Here is a 20,729-nt window from a genome sequence, read left to right on the forward strand (position 1 = left end):
CAAAACGATATCATAAACAGAACTTTATATCTTTTAATCTAGCAGGATCAAATAGATTAATATTGGTCAAATCATTTTTGTTAAAGAAAAAAATTATAACAAGCTCGATTATGCCAAGACTATTTCTGAGAAAATCTAAGTTTATCCATACAAAATCCATTATCAGAATTTGGAAGTTAAAATCTACTTTCATTAGCTTATACTTAAAATTATTTCCAGTAGTAAATCTAATCATAACACTTTATTATCTCTATTTCAATAAACATCGTCACTTTATCATAATTTGTTTGACAGAAAGATTTATCTCAATTAACACGAGTTAAATAAAATGACTATTAAAATGCCCCGATAATCGAGCCATCATATCCAAACCGGGGCTTAACTCCAAAATTGATTGTATCAAATAATGATTGTAGGCGTTGGAAACTCAAGCAAGTCATTCTGTTAATATCCTTAATCTATTCAAAGTAGATTATTTAACGAACAACCATCTAAAGTAATTGAGTCCTGAACTAACTCGGAATAGAATTATTTAGTACAATAGTGATAAATCGGAAATAACAACGCTTTTAGGTAAATCATATATCAGGATCCAAATAGAGCGCTATTGTTGTGGTCGATATGCCCCATGGTCTTTGTGTAAGATTTGCAATATATTCTCCTATATTATATAGCGTTTACTATAATTAAATCCTGTTACAGAGGCTTTGATAGTTGATGAAGTTAAAAACTTCTATCAACAATTGAAAATTATTTACGTTTAGCTGTTTTTGGATAAATGCTAAAACTAGTGGGGCGCATTGGCATCGTGCCTTTTAAGCATTAACATTTTTGAAAAAATTTTACTTCGAAAAAAATAGATTTTTGAAAAACTATAAATTTGACAAAAAATTACTTTTTTTTGAAAAAAAAAATTGTTTTTTTAAACAAAAAATTGTTTTGAAAAATAAATGTTTTCTTCATTTTGGCATATTTTGGCAATTCTGATTTTTTTTTTCAAAGCAATCGTACTGGTTTAACTGCATAGAGACGAAATATCAAAGCGCGTAAGCGCCGCGCCGACGTCTAAAGGATAAACATTGATACAGAACCCATAGGAATGTAAACAGAATTTATACTTGTTGTAAAAATCTCTATAAATTATCTGATAATTGCATTTTTTTTACTTTTTTCATTAGATCTCCGAAATCGCTAAACCTGCCTCCATGAAAATTTCAATCAATCAAGATCAATTCTTAATCTTGTCAATACTAGTAAAATGCTTTTTGAATTATTAAAATCGGACGCTCCGTTCTCTTGAAAACTGAGTTACCATTTTTGGCACTTTTTGCCCCGTATCTTCGGAACGGCTAGACTTGCCTTCGCCAAAAACTAATCAGCACGTCTCCTTATCAATACGAATCGAATGTTTTTTGAATTATTCAAATCGGTTGATCGGTGTTCCCGAAATCGTCGACGAAAATTTGTATCCGCACATACATACACACACGCACACACACACACATACACACATACACACACACTCTCACACACACACACATACATCCATTTTTTCTAAGGTATGCCAAAATATTCAGAAACCTTTAAACGTAAAAATATATAAAAAAAATCATTTTCTATTTTTTTGCGATTACTATAACTTGCCACAAGGGAAGTTAATTAAGGTATTTCAAAACTAGCCAAAAGCCTAAGCCTCACTCATATTCTCATTAAGGTAGAGAGGACATCAATATTATTGAGCATTAAAACGAAAAATCCGCTATAAAATAATGATAACTGATATTAAAGTGATTTTTAAGTCTCTTACATTTTAAAGGATCTTCATCTGATGTATCTTCTCCGAATCGATCAGATCGTCCGCAGTCAACATCACCATCGCATCTCCAACCCATAGGGATGCATTGTTTCGTCAGCTCGCATTGGAATTGTCCACTCCCACAAGCATCACCAGAAGTGCCTGAAAGGAGATTAAATATTTTACAACTATATATATTTATTGACTAATTGATATATAACTAGCTGTAAGTGGAATTCTGTCTTAAGGCAATTAGGGCATCGTGCCTTAAGGCAAATTGCTGGAACTTCCCGTACCAAAAATTATGATTTTTTTAAAAACGATTAACATTTTTGAAAAAAATTTACTTCAAAATAATTAGATTTTTGAGAAACTAGGAATATGACAAAAAATTACTTTTTTTTGAAAAAAAATTTTTACTTGAAAAAAAAATTTTTTTTGAAAGAAATTTTTTTTTTTGAAAACAAACTATTTTTTTGAAAAGAGAAATGTTTTCTTCATTTTGACATATTTTGGAAATTCTGAACTTTTTTCAAAGCAATCGTACTGCTTGAACTGCATAGAGACGAATTGTCACAGCGCAAATGCCGCGCCGCCGTCTAACGCATAAACATTGGTACGGAACCCATAGAAATGTAAAAAAATTATACTTATTGTTAAAATTTCTATACAATATCTGATAATTTGATGTGCATATGTCTAATCATCATTTTTAACCGCCGAATAGCATTTTTTTTTACTTTTTTTATTAGATCTCCGAAACCGCTAGACCTGCCTTCATGAAAATTTGATCAACTCTTCATCTTGCCAATACAAGTAAAATGTTTTTTGAATTATTCAAATCGGACGCTCCGTTCTCTTAAAAACTGAGTTACCGTTTTCGGCACTTTTTGCCCCGTATCTTCGGAACGGCTAGACCTAACTTCGCCAAAAACTAATCAGCACGTCTCCTTATCAGTACAAATCGAATGTTTTTTGAATTATTCAAATCGGTTGATCCGTGTTCCCGAAATCGTCGACGAAAATTTGTATCCGCACATACATACACACACATACATACACACACACACACACACACACACACACATACATCCATTTTTTCTAAGGTATGCCAAAATGTTCAGAAACCTCTGAAACGTAAAGATATATAAAAATTTTCATTTTCGATTTTTTTGCGATTACTATAACTTACCCTACGGGAAGTTAATAAATATGATCATTAGAATTACCACAATCTCTTGGTTCATCCGATCCATCACTGCAGTCGGCGCGGGAATCACATCGCCAACTAGCTGGTATGCATTGACCATCATCACATCGAAACTGTATACTCGAGCACGTGCCTAGAACAAAGGACAAAAGAAACCAATTTAACACAATTTATTAAAAAAAATATATAAATATAATTTATTTTTTATATGGGCTCGCCCGTAGGTATGCGGTTAAGAGCGACGAGACCTGAATCAGAGATCTCGGGTTTGATACCCACTTCGAGCAGCCTGTTGTCAGGCAGCAGTGACAACGATTTTGACTTGGAAATATAGATAGCAATATTTTTCCAAGTGAAAACAGCCCTCACCCGGCATTGCTGAACCAATAAAAATATTCGCCCTATTACATAATTGGTAATAATACAATAACATACAGGGATGTGACAACTGTTTGGGTTGCCATCTGTAAGCAGACTAGTATTAAGTCAAATCAGCACAACAGCTTGTAGGACTATTAGGTTCTGATTGCTGTTCAAAAATAATTTAAAAAAAATCATTTGATATAGCAAAACCGTTGATTTTATCACCACCGTAAGATAAACTTTAGATCAATACCATTTTAGTACTATATTGGTTTATTGTGAACATTAATATACCGTTAATTAAATTACATATATCATTAGTTTGATTCTAGAATTAATTTCGTTAACTATTTATTGTTAGTTAGTTTCAACACATCTGAATTTCGAGTTTACCAACAAAGAGTTACTTCGGACTTCGGGATACTCATTTGGGATTTGGATGAAACTTTGTTTGAGAGTCTAACTAAGTCAACTAAAGAATTGTAGGCATAAGAGAATTAGTTTAATTATACTTGAGAGAATTAAAGTGAGCGCTTTAGAAATGAGATCCATAGATTCATATAGTTTTATATTAGTAAAATACTACTTGAATCTAAGCAATCTACTTTCGAAATAAGGGATCGTTCAAGTATTACGTAAGCAGATTTATTACAATTATTTACCCCCCCCCCTCCCCTTTCTCATCAAAAGTAAGCAAAAGTTCTTACCAAAAATAAGCAAAATAAGCAAATCAATAACCCCCCGCCCCCTATAGTGCTTACGTACTACTTGAACGCCCCCTGAGAGGAAAAATTATTTATGTTCATTTGGTTTATTTTTTCAACTCGTCAATGTATTGCAAATATCATATGTATCGTTGAATTTTATGCAATTTTGTATTTATGCAAAATAAAATAAATTAATAATTTTACTGTGTAGACTGTTTTGTTAAGAGATGGTCAGAAGTGAGGAGCGCTAAGGTTTGGGGGCGTCCATTAATCACGTGAGATTTTTAGGGGAAAGGGCGGGGGGTTGGTTTGACAAAAAATCACAAAATATCACGTGGGGGAGGGAGGGGTATAGTAAGATATCACTTGAATTTATTTTTTAAAGATTTTTTTTTAAAGTTTAAATATTTTCAAAAAAAATCACAAATTTTATAGTTTTTTCACATAAATAAAAATACATGTGATGTTTGGTGAGGGAGAGGGGGGTTAATTTTGAATATTAACATGTATCACCAAGGAAGGGAGAATCCTTAAAAACTTGCTCACGTGATTAATGGACGCCCCCTTTCTAAAATAAGATCTTTGGAATTACTGTTGCACAATCGAGAAGAATAAGAAGAGATTTATAGAGTAAACGTTCATAATTATTATTTATTATATATAATAATTTAGACGACTTTCTGTATTAATTATCTCTATAAAAAAGACGATTCGAACATCGCGATCGATTGCGATCAACGATGATTGTTTTATAGTCCCCATGGTTCAGTTTCAACTACACAGTCCATTGTCCTAATAAAATCGAATCGTGTTAACCTTCTAAATTTGATCGTGCATATGTTAAAACATTCTTAAATAAATGTTTAGAAAATCCTGTCTATAAATGTCATAATGTTTATTAACCATTATCCTGTTCGTGCTCGCATGCCTTGTTTTGGATTATGCGTAGAAACACACATGTTGAAATTTCTATTATGAGCAACTCGATGTAAAAACAATAGTAATAATATATTTGTTTTGAATTTTTTAAATATCGAATATGATGTTTTGATTTCAAATACCTTAGAATTAAGACAATTGCTGATAGAATGTTATTTTTGCATCTGATTGCTATTCAATTATTGTTAAAGAGTACCTTAGAGTATTCCTTAAATACTGAGAAATAAATAATTCTAATATTTGATTTGATGGAAATTAATAGAAATAAGTTCTACCATAGCAAAAGAATGAAAATTTGATTTATTTGAAAATGTGTTAAGGGGATGAAAATATTAAGGTCGAACACTCGTATAGCATTCTATTGCTATTAATATCTATTCCTATGTAGGGATATAATATAGTGAGTATGAACATTTATTTATATGAAAATTTACACAGCAACGAATGCAATAATATTAAACTGGTACTTAATCAAACGCGTAACTGATGCAGACATAATTACATTGATTTGCAAGAAAAAAGGCATGTAATTCCATTGGTCGATTACGTACTGGTACATTTCAATATGAAATATCTCACGCTGCCAAAGAAACTGGTTTGAAACAACGCGCCGATCGAGAACGTCTAATTATTGGCAAAAAAAACAATTAGCAACGGTATGTTTTGAATCTGCTTTTGATTTAGAGCCGGTGGACTTAGAAAATATTAATTAAAATATAATGATTAAAATAATATAAAATTTTTATGTTTATTTTATTTTTTATGTTTAGTTTTTAAGTTATGATAATGCTATTCTTTGGATATGTGTTGGTAGAAAGAAACTATCAAAGAGCTATGTATTTGCAGTGCGATCATACGTTTTACACCTAAAACCTAACTTCACACATGTGTTATAAAAGAGACATCAGAAACTTGCCCTTATGCTAAAATTGTTATTTAACGTGGGTGAGTTTTGCAAATTGATAGTCAGCTACCAACTCATGCAAACATAGACTCGGAAAATTGGTGCCTATATCAAAAGAATTTATTTTTATTTAGAATTCCATCAACTACTTAAGCAATGAAAATTAAGTAACTGAAAGCAACATATATGTATTGTTAGAGGTGTAGTGTACGAGAAGTCATGAAATAAACAGCACATCAAAAGTTTTCATCTGTTTTACTGATCTTCACAGCATTGGTAATAGTTTTGGTTTAGCAGCAGAAATAACATACATATATGTTTGGCATCGTCGGTGGCATTTTGGTGTCATCGGTGGTTCCTAGTAGGAACTTCCTACAGTATATAGACTAATTCAAGATTTTTCCAGGCCTTTGCCAAGTAAAGCAAGAACGGAGTAAAAATGATATAATTATCACAATGATTGTGATTTTTGTATAATTGTATACAATTACTAGATTATTTTAGTAAAATACCAAACGTTTCTTCTTCCAGGCAACATTCATGCTAAAAATAGTTTATGACTCCACTATGAGTACCAAATACATTTATTTTTGTGTTGAGAAATTATCAAAATTCTATAATAATAATATTATGTCGACCACAAACATTTAGTCATCTTCCTATGATAATGTAATTATTTATAGAAACTATTTTTGAAGAAGTGATTGATTTTACCTAAAACAAAGAACTTTAGTATTTCAAGTTCCCCAATATCACCATATCAATCAATAATTAAGTTTTAAAATATACCTCATTGAGATGCATCGAATGGCTTTTAAATTTCTAAAATCGGTTTACGCGTTTTTGAGAAAACGTCAATCAAAGGTCTAATTTTGACAAATGCCAAAAGAACGATACTAATTTTGCAAACTTTAACGAATTTTTAAAGTTAAACGACTTGTCGTATGACCGTAATAATTTAATACGATCTATATATAACTATGAAATCTACCGTCAAATTATAAAAATCGTTGAAAAAAATGTTTTTGTGGGTTTGCCTTGAAATGTATTTTTTTTACTTAACCACAGAATCATCTTGAAATGTCGTGCTTATTTTTATAATTTTTAATTTAATTTTTCTCATGGGACCTTGATATTTTAAGGGCCTTGTTTTGACTATCAACTCAACCACCATGCAAAATTTCATCAATATCCCTGACGTATAAATTTAAAGTTTTCTTTGTTAGCTTTATTTTTTTTATTTTCATATTAATTACAATCGAAAACTTAATAATAACAGTTGCTTTTTCAGTTACTAAATAAATGGTAAACGTAAATTAGAAGTATTATAAATAAAATTATCATATCGATAACTCTAAATACCACATTCTTGTTCCGTGTTTTAAAGATTTTATATTTATTTTATAGACTTCAAACATATTGTCAAGAAAAATCGCCTTTTACGGGCATAGCTCATATAAAACCATAAAAAGTCAAAAAATACTATTCAGTATAAGTCATTAGTCACAACTGGATAAGACTTCTGAATTGTCTACCAAAAGTACCCAGTCAACAAAAATGATTGAATGTAAATTGAAGGATAATCCTCCTAAACGATTATTCGGATTTTGATCAATCTTTCTGAAGTTTGTTAAGGAATTTTTTTAAAAAAAATTTGATTTATAAAAATATAGTTAGATTGTAGAAATAAATGAAAAAAAAATATAAATAACCGCTTATCCTTGATTGTCATTGAAAATATTTGAGGCATTGTTTGACATTAAAAACAAATGAAGACTGTCATCTGTCTCATAATATAGGCAGATTTTAATGATTAAAACTATATTAATTACCCATACAAATAAATTTCCTTTACAACCTTTCTATCAGCCACCAGACTATAAATTCTGCACTCAAAACAGGCTCCCAAATGAGAAAATGAAGATTAAAAATAAACGAATCGTCGACCACGACCTTTGCACGAGCTTTCTTCGTTGAACTATAATACGATAGTGAACAAACACGCATCTTATTAAAAAGAATTCCAGTATGCGCCAATTATATTTCACAAACCAGATTTTAACGATTGACTAGATCCATGGACGATGATTGTATAGAAAATTAATATATAACAAGTATTATACTTTAACTGAAGATGAAAGGATGATCAGTGGCATACTACAATACAATACTACACACACACACATATTAGAATTGCAACCACCTGAAAAAAAGCGAATGGCAGTAATTAGGAGGAAAGTTTGATTAAGAGAGGGAGTCATAGCATTCTAGAGCCTCCCCCCCATGAAGTATTGCCTAACGGCGGTTTTCTAGAGCTTCTGTACTAGAGAAGCAAAAGATAACGAACGTTTAATATTATATACCCAGACGGTATTGAGCCCGCCTTACCCAGACAAAAGACCATGTCTAGGATGCCTAAAAGCATTTCTTTCATAGAAACACACACACATATAGACATATTTATATATATATATATATATATATATATATATATATATATATTTATATATCAAAACCATAAAGTTATAATTATTTATTTATTAACTATTTTCTTAATTCAGATTAAAAAAAAAGTAAATGCGATACCAGTAAAATGTAAAACCAATATAAAATCATTATAAGGCGCCATTAAGAAACCCTTATCATTAAATTGATCGCAATATAATTAAAATCAAATCTTTATAATTGAATTTCGTATTACAATAATTGATACCTTCATTAAAGTAAATACTCGATATTATATAGTATGACCAATTACACTCATTAAAATAAATGATGTCGGATAAAAGATATAATCCTGTAATCGATCTTACTTGCTCTTATATAATTATATAACATTGATTAATTTCATTTTCAAAAATAATGAATGAAATACATATTTTGTTCTGAAACAACTCTTCCTAATAAGTTGATATTAAAAGCGAAAGGATTTAAACTCATTTATAAAATGGAAAGTACATGACGCGTATTTCAAATACCGTTTTTTTCGCAACTTGATATCGAGCAGTATCGATATGCATTTTTATCAAGATTTCAAATACGTTTTAAATATAATCATAATTAAAAAGGGATAATGGTTTAGCACAATAATTTCATATAGTCTAACAAAAGTGATATTTTAAAAAAATTATGATAATTACTAGTGCAGTAAACGGAGAGAAAAAAAGGGTTTAACCTCTGAATTTTTTTACTGTACTCCGATTTGCATGAAATTTTGAAATTATGTTCATCTTATAATTTGGACTCTGCCACCACTCCCCGGGTGGGTTGCAACCCCTTAATGAATAAGTGGACATTGACCATTTTTCGCTAGAAAACGTTTTTAATAATAAAGACTACAATTAAAAAGTATTTTTTAATACATTTACCTTGCAATAAAATCATTTTCAACCCCAGGGGGTGGTGGGGGAGTCCGAATTATTTTCACCTTTTGAACTTGAGGGTAAGATGAACCTAATTCCAAAATTTTATGCAAATCGGAGCACAGTAAAAAAATTTAAACCCAAAACGCTCGATTGATTGAAGTATACATATTTATTATAATTTGTGACGTATTTATAAAAGTTAGATAATATTAAAATAATTTGGAAATCAATATTTTCTATTTTATGTGACTCTAAAAAACATACTATTTTTTTCAGTACAGCAACTGAAATTAGTTTTAATCACTGTAAAGAAATATTTCTTACTCCTATCTGATTGAAAATTTAAGAATCCTTTATTTTCGATTATGGTAAATTTTATTTAAAAAAACATCTTATATATTTCAAAATCTGTTATATTCTTTGGAGTTTTGATTCATTATATAATGACAAAAAATGTATCATCTAATTTAATTATTTTTCAAATGATTGAGATAATAATTTAAATAATTAATATTAGATTATAATAAGCTAAGCTAATGTTAGTTTCCAGACTAATAACTAATTAGATTTCTTCTTTAATCAAAAAATGTGAAGTAGTTTCTCATTATTAATAAAAAGATTTATATATGAAACAACTATTTATTTTATATAAATATTTTGTTAGAATTCATCATTGGCATACTTTATGTAAATGCATTCAATAAATTATTCAAGATACCAATAATATCGACATAATTTTCTCCGAGCGATTTTTCAATATAGATTCAAATCCATTTTCCCATCGTAAATTCAATTCTGCAGTTAATATGCTTTCAATGAGTATTCCGGCATCGATAAAGCTCATATATAAAATATAGGTATTATATGAAGTAAAAAGTTTTTCAGATGTAGTTTTATTAAAAATATTTAATTTTGGGATGAAATAAACAATAATTGAATATGTGATATAATTGAATTATGTTACTATTAAATAGTGTATTTCAACAACTGCATATGAAATCTATAACTGTAGAGATGTGAAGTTTTTACCATAACAAATAAAAATAAATTCACGATTTCCATTTTAATAAAATTATTATCATTTATTAAACATTTGGATCACATACACACACTGACACACGCGCACCCACATATGAAATGTGCCAAATTTTCAACTTCTAAAAAAAAAAAAAGCAAATCGCATTTTCTGGTGAAAACAAATTTCTGGTTGGGGAAGTTAAAAATACTTGTATGATTGCTGTATAATTATTGTCATCATAATAACTATCTCGGTAATTACAGAAAATTTCAATACTCTTGGTAGTGAACCAAGCACAAGAATCATATCTAATGTGGTAACCAGGACGTTGGGAAGAACAATCTAGAACTTTGAGGAATAAAAAAACCTGGCTTTAATTTTCTCATACCCGCATGTCTAACTTCTCTCTAGCATCATTTTATATTTCATTATAAAAGCGACTTTTAATTGGTTCATTAAATGTCTGGCTGTTTACACGAGCAAATTGGCTGCGTTAAATGTTAGCAACGAGTGTTGACTTATTATCTCGCTTGCATGTTTGTTGCTTCCATTGTATTATATGTAGGATGCACAAGCGCGGTAATTGTTTAATTGTAAAGTAAACATCGAGATGATAATTATTTTAAATGTGAAAAGTTTATCATTGTTTATATAAACGTGTGAAACAAAGCAGATGATATAAGGCATTGTAATGTAAACGTATGGTACATGACTTGTACCAGAGATTTCCAATTTACACGTACTTTAGGCAAGACTGATCAAACTAGATATTATGAGGTTAGAGCCCTTTGACTTCAGATAATCAGTTCCAGGTTCGAGACTCGCCTCGGACAATTTGATGCCAAGAGGTAAGGGGGCGTCCTTTATTCACGTGATCGATTTTTTGAGGATTTTTGGACCCTCCCACCCCCTTGTTGATACGTAGTGATATTCAAAATTACCCATCCTCCCCCAGCAAACGTCACGTGTAAATTCAGTTACGAAAAACAAAATTTTGATTTTTTTTTTGAAACTGTTGGGATTTTTTTAAAAAAATTCAGGTAAAACATAAATACACGTGATATCTTACTATACCCCTCCCTCCTCACACGTGCTTTTTTGTAAACCCCCCCATCCTCCTAAAAACATCACGTGATTAATGGACGCCCCCTAATACCATCAGTTTTAGAAAGATAGATAGCAATATGTTTTGGAGCAAAAATAGTCCCAGAAAATATAAAAAGAGTGGGAGAGATGTGTTTACTTTTTACCTAAATTTATAGAAAAAAATCCAAATTTTTTGAAAAATTTTACAATTTTTCTAGGCTTATAAATAACCTAATGTTGGATGAGGTGGTTAATTTTAAATATCACCAAGGAGAAGGGGGGTCTAAATTTGGGCCGTCCAATAACCCTTAAAAATCAATCATGTGATTAATTTTACGCCTTATTCTAATATTGTTGCAGTGATATAATGAAATATATAAAACATAGATAACAAAATGAGTTGCCTTCTAAGAAAAGCCACGTAGTTAGGAAATGTCACCACAACAAGTCATAGGAGTTATCACTGACTCATAGGATGAGTCCTAATTGCTGTTCATAAAAAATATATACAATGCTGAAATGATTGGAAATAAAATAATATACAACCATATAAACAAAAATAAATATGGATAGATGCCCTAGAGTAGATCCGTGAGTTTAGTTAAACTCGATGTAAATTCAGGGAAGAATAATGTGAATTCAGGGAAGAATAATTTCCTATTGCCTTTTCACACAGCACTAGACTATTTTCAATAGAAAACATATTTTTGATCTATATTTTCAAGTGCAAATTGATATCACTGCTGCCTGGTATCAAGTTAGCCAGATAGGGATTCAAACTTACGACCCTGTCACACAAGGCAGTGCTCTTAACCGTTACACCACGAAACACCCAAATTAATTATTGTATAATTTCATATATAAGTACAAGAGTACAACCATATATTAATTTAGGCACGAGTTCAAATTTTTATGCAATAATAATCAAATCAAAAATAAATGCTACAGATGAGTTTTACATTATAACAATGTTATATTAGAAAAAAGTTATAGTCTAGTCATTATAGTAAGTTCACCTCGGAATTCGACATACCCAGCTGTAAGTCTGTACAAACTTGCATATTGGCACCCTAAAGTTGTCTCAAAACCTACATATGATAGGGTGTCAATACCATATGTAGGTTTTGAGACAACTTTAGGGTGTTAATATGCAAGTATTTAAAGACTTACAGGTACACCCAGCAGTAATTCTGGGTATAACTTCAGCTCGAATTTCTAGATTCTTACCTAATTTAAGCTTAAATGACTGGAATATTACAAAATTCATTGTCATAAAATAGATTATAAACAGCCTTAAGCTGCCAAATCCAAAATCTGTATTGCTGATTCTTTTGAGCATTTTATGCTTCAACAATGTGCATAAACCAAAATAACATCCATCGCAATAGTGTATTATTGTATATCATTCAAATACCATCAGAACTATTAACAACAATAAATATGAAAATTTTATAACAAGATGCCATGATTATTGAAGTTATAACATAAACCGTTATAGGTTTTAGTTTAAATCAAAATATACAATTCATGTCGCCATATACGTCCACATTCGAGCCTGTCACGTAAATTTATGGATGACTCTTTAACACTGACATATAGTACAACCTGAATTAATATTAGGAACATCAATCACAACATACACGTATTGCATGTCAAAGGTTAACGAGATCTGATGTGTATTTCAAAATCGCAGCAGGACTAGTTTTAATTATTCTATTTATTAATATCTAGAAAGATTAATTTTATCAATTTTTCCCTATGATAATGAGGTTGTAAAATGTGTATATAATAGACAAAATGAAAGACGAAAATTATTTCACAAAGAAATTGAGGATTTTGAGCACAAAACCTTGAGGTTGCAAGGCTTGAGGATCTACCTTACATACCTTGCATAAATATAACAATGCCATCAATATTTACATGATTGGATAATTTTTTTCAAAGACAACGTTTGTGGCATCATAGACTATGATACAACGCTTTTATTCCAAATTAAATCATATCAAAATGAAATGGAATGTTTTGATACTGGTTACAAAATATATTCCTCCTAACTGGAGCATGAAAAAAGTTATACAATTGGAATAATTTGAATGCAGATGATCATATTAACACAGCATTATCATATCATTAAATCTTGTTTAGTGTGCCAAAATTTCTGACATAGTTTCAAATATTTACTAATATTTAATAACATAGTTTCAAATATTTAATTTAGATTAGGTAGGCGATGAATATATATATATATATATATATATATATATATATATAAATTTTTAATATGTTCTGTAATCATGGTTTGATTTTGTCGAGGATTTTTTGAGTTATTATCATGTTGTTTTAGTCGTTTTATTAAATTCTGTCCTGTTTCACTTATGTAAATGGAATCACAATCATTGCATTTTAATTTAAAGACAATATTTGAGTTTAAATATAAGTATATGTATTGCGCTTTTGTATGTTTGTATATATTTCTTTTTATTTTTCATTTCTTATGTTTGTCTATCTGTTTAGTTATAATTGTTATTGTTGTATAATTATAATACTTGTATCTATAGTTCTTTTTCCAATTTCTGTCATTTTTTCCTAGTTTATATTAATTTTTCAATGTTCATTCTGTAGATCCACTGATAATGACATAAAATCCTATGTCGAAACGTTTGGAAAAAATTAAAGATTAACTTCTAAATCTTTGCCTTTTATTTGATGTATTGCCCTTGAAGAACTTATAAATATATATATATATATATATATATATATATATATATATATATATATATATATATATATGTATATATATATATCCATTACTTCATTAAATCTTAATCACAATCAATAATCTTGCATTAATTCCACCGAAATAATAATTATGTAATCAAATAAATGTCAGCATATGTAGAGCTTAAATGAATGTAATATATGAGATAAGATTGTGTTTGAACTAAATTATCTACAATGTAATTACATATTCAAAAACTTTATATTTAGCATTATTTTGTATCTGATATGATAATATCATGAATTTAATGTTTTGCTAGATGCTGTATCTGACCAATATATTCAACGTTTTTGCATTTCAATACCAACAATATTCAATCAATGTAAAACCATTGGAACCAAGTACAAAATTACCTGAAATTATGTTAGTAAAAAACAATTTTTTGGCGATTTTAATCACACTTTAAATAGTGATACAAATTCGTGGTTTTATAGAACATCCTAAACTATTAAAGACCTACAAAAAGTGGTTTTATTATAAAATTTATAGCCTAGTGCTTACGAAGACATAATTTAAATATAATTACTTTCACCTAGTTTTGTTTTATCATTAAGGACCAAAAAATTATGATAAGATGAACAATAAAATGATAACAAATTTTACAGTATTTTCCATTAATGTAAATCCAACACTTTTCCATTAATTAATATAAAGCCTTTTGGACCAATTTTAAGATTAATTTAAGTTAGTGAAAAATTACCAAAAATTACTTATAAAAAACTAAAATTATTTACTTATAAAAAGCAACAACGATATAATGTATGGTCTTGAAGATCATCATAAATTATTAAAGACCTACCAAAAGTGGTTTAATTATAACAATTATTGCCTAGTGCTTAAGACATATGATTTAAATATAATTATTTACACCTAGTTTTGTTTTATTATCATGGACCAAATAATTATGATAAAATGAACAATCTATGGATAACAAGCTTTACTCTATCAATTGTTGTGTTATCAATTAATAATATATAAGAGACCATTCAAAACAATACATAAATTGTAAAGTTTACAATTAGAGATACAATGACTGTTATCATTGATTCATTCGACATCAACTTACTTTAATTGTATTATAATAACAGATTAATCGATTGACCTAAAACAATGTAGGAGAAAGAATTTATTAATGCAAATAAGATTGTTGAGGATTGTAATCAAATGTTTGCTTGCAATAATTCTACTTCTCTACATTACTACTAAAGTTTTCACAATATGTAAAATTTAAAAAAATATAAAGAAATATTCATTTTAATAAAAATCTCTAGATAAATTAAAAGATGATGTCTTTTGGACCTTGTAATCTGATGAATACTAAATTTAATTAATTTTAATTTACAATGCTAAAAATCATTGTCATTGTCAAAATCAGTATTAAAACTCCATAATATAAGAAAATTAATTAACAAAGTATGTAAATATGTAACGTAAAATTAATTGTATATAAACTTAATAATTAAAAAGTCTAGAGTACAAAATACAATAATCTATATACAAATACTGCATCATTAAATTTGAAAAATACAACTTTTGATAATGCCATTAAACAGTATGTAAAACCTATTTGAGCGTATAATAAGCTATATAAAAGCTATTTGAATAAGAAAAACATTTCACTCTGAACACATCTGGAAAATATAACTGTACAGTAGGAACTCGATTATTATTCTTACATCTGTTTGAAGAATAACATATGCAACATACGGATGTATGTATACATACATATACTTCTTGTTTTTTGAGTAGTAATATATCTGTGAAATGCAATGTGAAGCTGGAATTAACTTTGGTACAAATCGGTGCTCTGATATACCCTTGGTAACTTCATGGTATAAATAAAAAAATTATATAAAAAAAAATATTTCAAAACGTTACCTTGTCTAATCAACTATATGTTAATATATTGTAATACGTAATTCTTCTTCTAAAATTTTTCTTTAAACTTATCCATATCGAAATTATAACAAAAGATTGTAGAGTTATTATAAAACAAGTCTGATCGTGATACACGATTAAATGAATACACCCAAATCAAAATAATAAAGATATACACCATACAATTCTATGAGACCAACTCTCGAATAAAATAAAAATGTTATAAAAGGTAATGCTATGTTACGGGTCTATGTTCGTATGAGTACTACTCGATTAAATTACTACTCGATTCAGAAAGTCACCAGAAAGAAATTTCAAGAGATCCATCGCAGTATTCGTTTGAAATAAAAAAAACATTTACTCTTTTTATAGTTTGGCTTGAACAAGGATAAAACTTTGCAAATGCCAACACAAAACAAGAACATTTGAAAATGCAGCAATTATTTCCAGTTTTATGTCCAAAACCATTTCAACATTGGATGACGCAAGTAATCTCAAGTGAAATCAGGAATGCGCCGAAAACAATAAATTTATAAAGGTGGCTACGTGATATGCTCTTGAAGGTTTATTACAATATAATCTAAAGACGTTAAGAAAAGAAAATTTTATTTATATCGAGCAACGCCTTTACATATCAGCAAAGATTGTTGGATTGGAAATTAGCTTCAATTTAGATTAAGTGTGTCATGATTTTATATACATAAACAAAAAATGTACAAAAGATATCGATGTCTAATAAAATCATCGTTAAATCACAAAGTATTGAATTTTAATCAAATTCGCCCAATTAGCGCAATCAAATCATATCAAGACAATAATTAAGTCGTTGTAAGCACAACCGTAAACTTAAACAATGTAATTATTTATGGAAAAGCTCTCGAATTATTTTTAAACTCTTTCAGATTAAATTGAAAATCAAAGTATTTTTATATTTCTATTAGGCATTTTAAGAAAGCTGTTGATTTCTCTGGTGTCAACAGCCATCAACAATATTATAATCTACATATATATAAAAATAAGTCGATTTTTCCTTCCTGACGATATAACTCCAGAACGCACGAACCCATTTCGACAATTTTGCATTTGTTGGAAAGGTCTCGGAAGAAAATTAGTGGTGCATGGCATCGTGCCTTAATGTAAATTGCTGGCTAAACTTCACGCACCGTAATTAAAAATTCGAGTAATGACATTAATGAGAATTATCAGAATTATGTTTGGTTAAGTCGACGAGCAATTCTTGCCGCAAACAATAATGATGTACACGCACTGAATTTCACCATTCAATCAAAAATTGCTGGCGATTTGGTGACATACCAATGATTCCGACTGGTCTTCCGTTTGACTTCAAACGATTGCAATTTCCAGTTCGCCTTGCGTTCGCAATGACAATTAACAAGTCTCAAGGCTTAGTGTTTGCGGGATAAATTTCAAATAGATTATTTAGAAAATCATTGTTTTTCACATGGGCAGTGCTGCGTTGCCTGTTCACGAGTTGGGAAACCATCCGCTTTGTTTGTGTTATTGTCAGACCACAAAACAAAAAATGTGGTTTACCAAAGAGCACTTCAATGAAACGGATAATTTACGGATTCATTTTCATTTACTTAGAGAAGTTCAACTAACAAACCCTTCATTTTTGTAATCGAAATAGATTCATTACTGTTGTGTAATAAAATCAAATTTTTCCTTTTCAAATATAAAACAAACAAAAGATTTCTTCATCTTTCTCACGAAACCATCTGCTGGCGAAACGGAGTTCGTCAGGTTTGCTAGTCATCATATAAAAAAATTATTTGCACGAAAACAAGGAGTAAATGAATCAGCGTTTGTTAACACAAAAGATGATACCATAATGAATATACATATTTTGAATTTATAAGGTTGCAAAAAAAAACAGTAGTTGTAACAATAACAAATATATTTTATAATTTGCATATTTAGTTAATAAAATAATAGCACCAGCAAAATAAATATATACCTACTAAATGAATTTTTCATTTTCACGTTGTTCGCTATTTTATTATTAAATGTTTATTTTTATTCGCCGTTCTATAAACAGATCGCGTGAGAAATTCGGCATCTGTGCTCTTTATTTATAAAAACTGACATAAACAGAAGCCAGATTGCGAATGAAATATCGAAAAATGAAGCATTGTGCCAAAAAAAAAACAAATATAAGAATTATTTTGATAAAACAATTGGTTTTACCCAATTCTAAATTTTTCATTTTTCATTTCAGCTTCATTAGGGATTTGGAAAGAAAGTTGCTAAAAATATAGCTGATAGGTTTTTCCTTATTCATGGGAGTACAATTACTTAAAAATTTAAACTTTAATTCATGTATATAAAAAACATCTAAATAAATATTTTCAGAAGTACTTTCAATAACCGTCCACAAAAAAAGTTCAATCAATCAATCCATTAGTCTATATAACTTTATCGTGGCCCTTGAAAACAAGTCATAATCTCATTACGCTCGTGCCCCTAATATTGTGTATTGCACTTACGTTTAAGTGGCTCAAAAACAATTTATTATAATGACCTGACATTGAAATGATTTCAGTATAATCTGATAAGTTAATATTAGCCAAGTAATCATTTCGATTATCAGTGTCTACTTTATTTACTCTCCAAAATTTCTGCATTGTTTTAATATTTGTTATATTATAATCAGTTATAACAAATACGTAGTGTAAAATAAAGCTTCCTTGATTGTTTCTTTAGTAAAGTAACATAATAATAATAAATAGTAGTTTGTTCGCAGGCAGGTCCATGATGTGAGAGCACCACAAATCAATGATTTCCTTTCCCTCCCTTGTTTATTATTCTCATTACTATTTTATTACCATACTTCTCCTTCCATTCTTTCTGGTCCTGTTTCGTTTCCTTTCAGTTCCCTGTATTTTCCCTTCTTACTTAGACCATCAATCATCTGCATTCTTCTTCTTCCTAATCAATTTAGTCCTATTTTACATTCGACGATGTCGTGTAGGATGATCTTTTTGAAGAATGAGCCTATTCCAGTTTCCTTTTCTCTTAATGATCTTGCTCAGTAGAGTTCTTTCTTAGCCCATTCTATTCAGCACTTCTTCATTTGTTATCTTAAGTAACATATTAAGATCTAATATCGAATGAGATAATAAAGTAAATGTAACAGTAATATATAATGCAAAAAAATTAATTAAGCTTTAATGATGAAAAAAGTATTTTCAGCAACACCCTACTTCTTTGATGATTGATATGATTTAAGGGGTTATATACAGTTAGGATTTTCTGAAAATTGTATTTTATTATTTTATTTTTTCCGAATGTACAGATATATTTAAGAATAAACACAGAAATTTTATATTATTCCGATGAATATTTTCGAAGTTATAAGCAAAATTGAAAAGAAAAACATGGCCGAGACGAAAGAAAATAGTAAGTGACCCGGTGAAAAAATTGAAAAATAACAGGAAAACTTAATTACATGTGATTCGACTGTTTAGTATTGCATTCTAAATTTTATAACAGTGTTTAAAAAAAATTCTGAATATGTAAAATGTGAAAATTGTTCCTACCGGTTCGAAAACTGTAAAAGATGGAATCATTATTGAATTATATGAAGACAATATAAATCACAATTTGGGCAAAATCGTTGACCAACATAACTTGAAAAAGGCTAATCTTCTTAAAAATATTTTCTAGTGATTAATCGAAGATTTTTTTGTCCGATAAATATTTTGGTTTTTATAAAAAATTTAAGGTCAAAATTTCCGCAGAAAATCAATTTTTGTTTTAAGAACCCGCCATTTTGTAAAAATTAATATGTTGCTTATTGCTTCGATTAATTACTAGATTTATTCCTTAATTAAATCTTTTTGGCTTTTTAATTTTAATTTCAGGTGATTTACTTCAGAGATAGAGTGCAAAACATGTTTTTCGAGAGATCTCCTGTAACTTTTTTTTATAAAATATTTATACCTGTAATTACTTTTAAAATATAGTTAAATTTATAAATGCCTTTATTCGTGTATAAATTTTTGTATTGATAGATTTAATAGTTTTCACAGGAAAAATTATCGAGTATATAACCCCTTAAAGAAAAAAAAAGTTTATAGCAGCTTTTTGCAGCTCTAACGAATTACTAAAAATACTAAAATTATTTAACAAATTTAAACATATCATGTAAATAATACCTTAATAATATTAAATATTTAACAAATAATTATTAAGATCAGAAATTAATTTAATCAATCAAAAAAAGTATGAAAGTATAAAATTAGCCAACCTCGTACAAATTGTATTTCATGTAAACCACCTTTAATTCAAATTCGCAACAACCAATGATGAAAGTCTATAATCCTTGAAGCATCCTTTCGCAATACGTCTATTCTTCCTCTATAAAAGCATTGATGAATAGTAATATAATAGATGCTGAATAGATAGTCCAGTCATTTGATGCAAAAAAAGGCTGTTGCCGGTACAGTACTCCGGGAATTCTGAAAATTGGTAATTTAATAGATTTCGATGTGCTCTTTACGAAAATCAACTTTGCCACCTCAAATTTGAACGGCAAGTTGCCGCCATATTGAAAAAATGGCGTCAAAAAACAGCTTTTTTAAAATATCTCTTTTCTGGCTGATTCTGCGATAAAAGTATCTATGTACGAATTAAACTAGAGAAAATTTCCTACAATTCTTTAG

General features: G+C 29.1%; 1 protein-coding gene across 1 annotated transcript in view; it reads right to left on the reverse strand.

Moving 5' to 3' along the window:
* LOC113386311 (prolow-density lipoprotein receptor-related protein 1) overlaps nucleotides 1-20,729 on the reverse strand; it is a 113,756-nt gene that overhangs the window by 28,514 nt on the left and 64,513 nt on the right. The window contains exons 2-3 of the mRNA XM_026624100.1: nucleotides 3,025-3,138; nucleotides 1,808-1,957 (exon numbers count right to left, since the gene is read on the reverse strand). Coding sequence (XP_026479885.1) covers nucleotides 1,808-1,957; nucleotides 3,025-3,138 — 264 coding nt within the window. The remainder of the gene's footprint in view (nucleotides 1-1,807; nucleotides 1,958-3,024; nucleotides 3,139-20,729) is intronic.

Source organism: Ctenocephalides felis, unplaced genomic scaffold, assembly GCF_003426905.1.
Source record: "Ctenocephalides felis isolate EL2017-DRISC unplaced genomic scaffold, ASM342690v1 CF-g0.4_SCAFFOLD_03571, whole genome shotgun sequence".
Lineage (NCBI taxonomy): Eukaryota > Metazoa > Arthropoda > Insecta > Siphonaptera > Pulicidae > Ctenocephalides > Ctenocephalides felis.